The sequence below is a fragment of the Cyprinus carpio genome, chromosome B21 (assembly GCF_018340385.1).
Source record: "Cyprinus carpio isolate SPL01 chromosome B21, ASM1834038v1, whole genome shotgun sequence".
NCBI lineage: Eukaryota > Metazoa > Chordata > Actinopteri > Cypriniformes > Cyprinidae > Cyprinus > Cyprinus carpio.
In genome coordinates this window covers 3,671,720-3,677,983 of record NC_056617.1, presented here as the reverse complement: position 1 = coordinate 3,677,983, position 6,264 = coordinate 3,671,720, and the positions used below count along the sequence as shown (strand labels likewise).

Sequence of the window (6,264 nt, the reverse complement as noted above, 5' to 3'; positions counted from 1 at the left end):
ACCTGTTCATTAGAAGTGGGTGCACTGTCCCAATACTTTTATATCCAACACATTGATTGGCATTCCTTTTTGAAGGCTGTAATAATGAATATTTAATTAGGTTACGTGACGGACGCTGCGACAACGTTGCTAAGCAACGTCACCGTGAGCCACTTAATATTCAGGAGCCAGATCTTCGCCATAGTGGGATTTGTACTGCGGCGCGTTGAGTGGAGCTGCGCTGATACAGCACGAGCGTGCGTGACTGACGCAGCGCGGAGCGGACGCTGCAGACTATCCTTCTGCGATGAAGGTCGTTTACTGTAACCGAAGGAACTTTCGCAAGACAGACGCGGGGGAAGTCAAGAAGAACAACAGCTGTTGAATAACGGAAAGTTACTCTGACATCATACATTTTCGTGTATTTACTAGTAAGATGATTGTACAGTTTATAAGTCATATAGCCTATCTCGACCATATTATCTTTATCAACATAAAAATAAATAATAAAAGAATAAATAATAATATGTGACAAGGAAAGCAGCAAAGGGAAATGTTACACCCAAAACAACCTAATCATTGAATAATTATCACATTGACTTACGTTATATTACATGTATAAAAATGTGATAATTATTAGATGATTTAGTGTATGTGCATGATCTTATTTGGGATGATTTTAAAGAAACAAAATGTTTTATTTTTCTTCAAAAACAATTATCTAGATACCAAAGTTCAAGCTAAATATTACATTTAATAATATAAAAAATATATAAAACAACTGAAAACAAATCCATGATCTGCCTCTCACCGTTTATTGAGAATATTTTTTTCGTCATTTGAATAATAATATTCTTTTGATAATTTTTTTTTCTTTGTCTTACGTAATTCATCTCCACCTCTGAATTTCCCAAAACATCTTAACATTAACACGGGAAAAACGTGTTTTTTCCGTCTTTCATCTCAAACTGATGTAATCCACGTCACTGGATAAACATGATGGGCGGGGCTTCAGCGCGTCTCTGTCGTCATCGGCGAGCGACGACTGATCCAACTCGCATATGACAAATATGACATTTCAGCCTCAGTAGAGAGATCGCGTGTGTTTAAACAGAACAGTTAGCTCGGTAACGTTTCGACAATGACTTCTCGATTATGTTTCTTTTTATTCAGACCGAGGATTCCCAGATCACGTGGTGCGGTACCCAAAACATCATGTAGCACTGCTAGAGGCACGCATGAGGAGGCACAGAGAAGAGCTCCGAGCACCTCTTTACGCGTCTCTCATTCGTTCCTGGGGACTTCTGTGTCACACAGCGGAGGCAGATTGAGTTTCTGCAGGAGCTTCACAACTTCTGTAAGCAGGACTGAAGCCATTGGACAGCTGCAGTCAACACACTATCACCTGGTTTACACCTGCAAAGTAAGATTATACTTCAGTTCTTATTTAGGGGAACTCTGGACTACTTAGGCAATGTTCAGTGAGTCATTAATTGTATATTTTGTGTCTAGGTGTGCTCCACTCGCTCTATGAAGAAAATATCCAAGATAGCCTATCACAAGGGTGTTGTCATTGTGACTTGTCCCGGATGTAAAAACCACCACGTGATCGCTGATAATCTGAAGTGGTTCTCTGACCTGGAGGGGAAGAGGTGTGTATGTTTTAAGCCCTGAACACACTGCACGATTTTTGGTTGTCCCATAATGTAATACATTTATTTTCATTTCTAAAGACCCAATTTATTCAGCGAAAAATAAATAATTATCACTGTAAATATTTTTTTCTATTTTATTTCTATTACTTATTATTTTAATATATTTTAATTATTTCCAAATAATTTATTACTATTTATTTTTTTAATTTATATAGTTAGTTTCATCTTATTATTTATTTATTTATTGTTTTTCTCTCAGCTTTTCCACTGACCTCCCCCAGCAGCGGCCTTTTAAAATGATTAAAATCATTATTTAAAGTTAATTATACATGTGTAAAATATTTTTTACTTTTTTTTTTCATTTCTATTACATTACAGTAGTATTTCTACTAACTATAGTACTTTACTGCTAGATTTATTCTTTTTTAAATCTAATTTATTTTAATCTAAATGAATCCCCTGGGCCAGAGTTGGAAAACCCAAAGCATTATGACAAAACTTTACTGTGACGTTGACTGCTGTATGTTCTGCTTTGCCATAGAAACATAGAGGAAATCTTGGCTGCTAAAGGAGAATCAGTCCGAAGAGTTCAAGGGGACGAGGCCCTGGAAATTTTTGAGGAGGAATCAGTAAAGGAGGTGTCAAGAAATAATGCAGATGATCCGAAACCAACACAACTGAGCGATGGTTCAGACAAAACATGATTGACATTTGTTAATTGCATCACTGGACATTTATTATTGTTATATTTTTTAATAATCTTATTAATAAATCATTAAAACAACCATATAATCACTTTGGAGAAGTTGTTTTTAAGTGTTTGGTCCCCTCTTGTGGTCACTGCAACATTTTCACTTTAATGATATTTTGAAACTCATCACACTTTATCAGCGACCTTCAACTGGTAAACATGAATACAACTAAATCAATGCTGTTATTGCAACACCTTTTCGCTTTTGTTTACGAGTTACATATGTATATATTAATTTTTTTAATATATTTTATTTAAAAAAAGTTCATTTTTTTTAAAAAAAAACTTTAAATAAAGCAGAAAAACAAAATGTTTGAAGATGGATTGATAACATTATTTGATTACAAGTTTCGTGGAGTTTGCGTAGCGTGCTGTGACGCAGTCACGTTCAGAAGCAATGGGCGGCGCTTAGAAAAATAATAAAAAATAATTTTCTCCAGTTCTATACAATCTATTCTCAGTTCAACATAAAATAAAGTTTCTCAGTATCATTTCTTAATTGTAAATGATTGTCTAGACTGCTGAAGAAACAGCGACAGGGTCACATGACACCTGTTACTTTTCTCAGCGCTGCACTAAACGGACCAATCACAATCGTTAGCAGTTACTATCAAGATTGCTTTAAAACAGCATTCTTCTGAAGCGGTTTCCACTCATATGTCAGGAATCAATCTCGGACATTTGCAGATTTAAAAGATGATACTTTCTAATCTACGAATGTCTCCAGTAAGACAAAAAACGTCATGACATTTGAATGAGCCTCAATGGGGACTCGCCCTTCTGAGTCACCTAGCGACCCCTGGAGGAACAGACATATCGCAACTAGTACACTAACATTGGAGCACTTATTCGCCTTTGCTGATAGTGAAACTATGCGGTAATCGACCATACGCCGCCCAGACAGCCTCCAGCTAATGAGCGATCATCTGAAGAACAAGTTAATGCATTCACTCGGACTCCATACTTGCGTTTTTGTTACTGTACCAGCATGAATTCAGCGGGACTGCTGTGTGAAACCGAGCGACCGCGACACCGTCCTTTCCTGATCGGGGTGAGCGGAGGAACGGCCAGCGGAAAGGTACCAAACACTACATGCTTGATGGAAACCGATGCATATTGCAGTTATAAGCGTTTTAATGCATGCAAACCATACCTCTGTTGTGCCTTAAATACTGTATATAGTGCATGTTTGCATTTAAGTGAAATGCATGCAAGAACAGCATGCAAAATGTAATTACAGACAGAGAAATGTAGTGATATACATAGTGTCCACTTGTAACAGCATCTGTAATGATATTCAGGCTGATGCAATTGTAAATAGACACTACTAGATTGTCAGTCCAGGAGAGTAACTGCTGTTTTTCTCCTGTCAGTCCACAGTGTGTGCAAAAATCATGGAGCTGTTGGGTCAGAATAAGGTGGATCATCACCAGAGGAAGGTCACTATCGTAAGCCAGGACAGTTTCTACCGGGTTCTCACTCCAGAACAGAAGGCCAAAGCTTTGAAAGGCCAGTACAACTTTGACCATCCAGGTAAAAAAAAAAACAATAAGGGATTATTCAGCAGTGTGTAAAAATGCTGTGAAAAAGTTCAGGAAAACAGATGTGGAATGACATCTTTTAATGCACTATTATGTTTTCTCTCTCTCAGATGCGTTTGATACGGAGTTAATGTGTCAGACGCTGAAGGACATCGTAGAGGGAAAGGTGGTGGAGGTTCCCACGTATGACTTCGTCACCCATTCCAGGCAATAAGACACGCTTTCCCCTCACACTGACACACGTTCTCTTTATGTGTACTTTGATAGTGTGTGTTTGTCTGATAACAGACTGTTGATTGTGTGTGTAGGCTGCCAGAGAAGATATGTGTGTATCCCGCTGATGTGGTGCTGTTTGAGGGCATTCTGGTGTTCTACACACAGGAAGTCAGAGACATGTTCCACATGAAGCTGTTTGTGGACACAGACTCAGACGTACGGCTGTCTCGCAGAGGTACTGCACAAATTATGGTTAAATCAAGTCATTTCTGTGCAGTAGAGAGAACCTTTTTATGTATTTGATATAATATAAAATATACATTTCATGCAGTTTGTATAGCAAGGTTTTTATTTTTGCATTTTCAAAAGATTGCTAAATTTAAGATTAAAAAAAAAAAAATAGCATTCTAAATCAAAGCGAAGTAAAAAAAAAAAAAAAACCTACTCATCTTACTGACTCCAAACTTGTATATTTATTCCATTTAGTTTTCAGTCAAAATTTCATATTTTTTAATTTGATGGAAACATAAAATATGAATAACCCTAGCTGTATGTTGCCTGTATAACAGCATGCATTTTGTGTGTTTAGTTCTGCGCGACATGAGAAGAGGTCGAGATCTGGAACAGATCCTCACGCAGTACACCACCTTCGTTAAACCAGCCTTTGAAGAGTTCTGCCTTCCGGTGAGAAAACACACGTTGCAAAAGCTGAACTGACATTGGATAGTTGTGTTATAGTTACATCTGAAATCTCTCTCCAACGTCAGACCAAGAAATATGCAGATGTCATAATACCTCGTGGAGTTGATAACATGGGTAAATATCATCAAAAGGCAATAAATATTCAAAATGAAGCTTGGTTTTCTGAACTGTTGCTTCTCTTTTGTTTTTTGAATCTTCTTTAGTGGCAATAAACCTGATTGTGCAGCATATTCAGGACATCCTCAGTGGTGACATCTGCAAATGGCAGAGGGCTTCTGTCAATGGGCACGTCAGTGGGCGGAGTCTAAAGAGGGGCGTGGCCGAACACTGCGAGAAATCTAGCGGAGGCGGGAACATGCCGGCGAAACGCCCCCTACTGGAGCCCAGCACACGACCACATTAACACACACAGAAGAGAGTCACACGATCAAAAAACCCCAAAGCTTGAATTTTCTGCATGCTTCCAACACACAATCTCCGTCAGACTCTCTTTTCGAAGAATTAAAAGGAATATTTTTTGCACAAATTTGAATTTGATGAAAATGATCACACCCTCAGGCCATCCAAGATGTAAATGGGTTTGTTTCTTCATCAGATTTGGAGAAATGCAGCATTGCATTACTTGCTCACCAATGGATGCTCTGCAGTGAATGGGTGCCGTCAGAATGAGAGACCAAACACCTGATAAAAACATCACAATAATCCACAAGTAATCCACACCGCTACAGTCCATCAGTTAACACAATGTGAAGTGAAAAGTTGCATGTTTGTAACAAAAAAGTCCATCATAAAGATGTTTTACGAGTCTTCTATCCATAATATTGTTTTCTCCTGTGAAAAAGAGAGAAATATTCACTGATCAAGCGCTTTACAAATGAAAACTGTCCAAAACAGTTCTAAACAAATAAGTGAGATATAAGACGTCAGAGGACAACAGGAGATGAACTTTTCTACTGGAGGAAGCGTTATTATGGATTATGGACTCATATTTTAGCCAGAAGTGATGGTTTGAAGTTAAAAACATCTTAATGATGGATTTGTTTCTTTCAAACATGCAGCTTTTCTCTTCACAAGATGATAACTGATGGACTGGAGTGGTGTGGATTATTGTGATGTTTTTATCAGCTGTTTGGACTCTCATTCTGACGGCACCCATTCACTGCAGAGCATCCATTGATGAGCAAGTGATGCAATGCTACATTTCTCCAAATCTGATGAAGAAACAAACTCATCCACATCTTGGATGACCTGAGGGTGAGGACATTCTCTGCAAATTTTCATTTTTGTGTGAACTTCCTTTAAGAATGCTTTCTGCTGTTTATCTGAGTCACATGACCCTCAGCGTGAACTTTAACCTGTAGTCACATCTTTCTCAAAGAGGAACGGTTCTGTATATATAAAACCTTGTTTGTCCCACATG

General features: G+C 38.1%; 2 protein-coding genes across 2 annotated transcripts; both read left to right on the top strand.

The window, feature by feature from the left end:
* The first annotated feature begins 988 nt into the window (after positions 1–988).
* On the top strand, positions 989–2,429 carry dnlz (DNL-type zinc finger). Its single transcript, XM_019076722.2, has 3 exons — positions 989–1,402; positions 1,492–1,631; positions 2,176–2,429. Exons 1-3 carry the CDS (start codon positions 1,121–1,123, stop codon positions 2,336–2,338), a joined length of 585 nt encoding a protein of 194 aa, XP_018932267.1. The 5' UTR covers positions 989–1,120; the 3' UTR covers positions 2,339–2,429.
* A 384-nt stretch (positions 2,430–2,813) lies between these two features.
* On the top strand, positions 2,814–5,454 carry uck1 (uridine-cytidine kinase 1). Its single transcript, XM_042748291.1, has 7 exons — positions 2,814–3,463; positions 3,759–3,918; positions 4,037–4,133; positions 4,235–4,377; positions 4,732–4,826; positions 4,910–4,958; positions 5,048–5,454. Exons 1-7 carry the CDS (start codon positions 3,374–3,376, stop codon positions 5,245–5,247), a joined length of 834 nt encoding a protein of 277 aa, XP_042604225.1. The 5' UTR covers positions 2,814–3,373; the 3' UTR covers positions 5,248–5,454.
* Positions 5,455–6,264: the final 810 nt, after the last annotated feature.

Bases quoted from the DNA above. Each gene is read 5' to 3' on its own strand.
- uck1 (XM_042748291.1), top strand. From the start codon at position 3,374: ATGAATTCAGCGGGACTGCTGTGTGAAACCGAGCGACCGCGACACCGT. The intron at 3,464-3,758 runs GTACCAAACACT...TTCTCCTGTCAG, and splicing joins GAGGAACGGCCAGCGGAAAG to TCCACAGTGTGTGCAAAAAT. The intron at 4,959-5,047 runs GTAAATATCATC...AATCTTCTTTAG, and splicing joins TCGTGGAGTTGATAACATGG to TGGCAATAAACCTGATTGTG.
- dnlz (XM_019076722.2), top strand. From the start codon at position 1,121: ATGACTTCTCGATTATGTTTCTTTTTATTCAGACCGAGGATTCCCAGA. The intron at 1,403-1,491 runs GTAAGATTATAC...TTTTGTGTCTAG, and splicing joins ACCTGGTTTACACCTGCAAA to GTGTGCTCCACTCGCTCTAT. The intron at 1,632-2,175 runs GTGTGTATGTTT...GCTTTGCCATAG, and splicing joins TCTGACCTGGAGGGGAAGAG to AAACATAGAGGAAATCTTGG.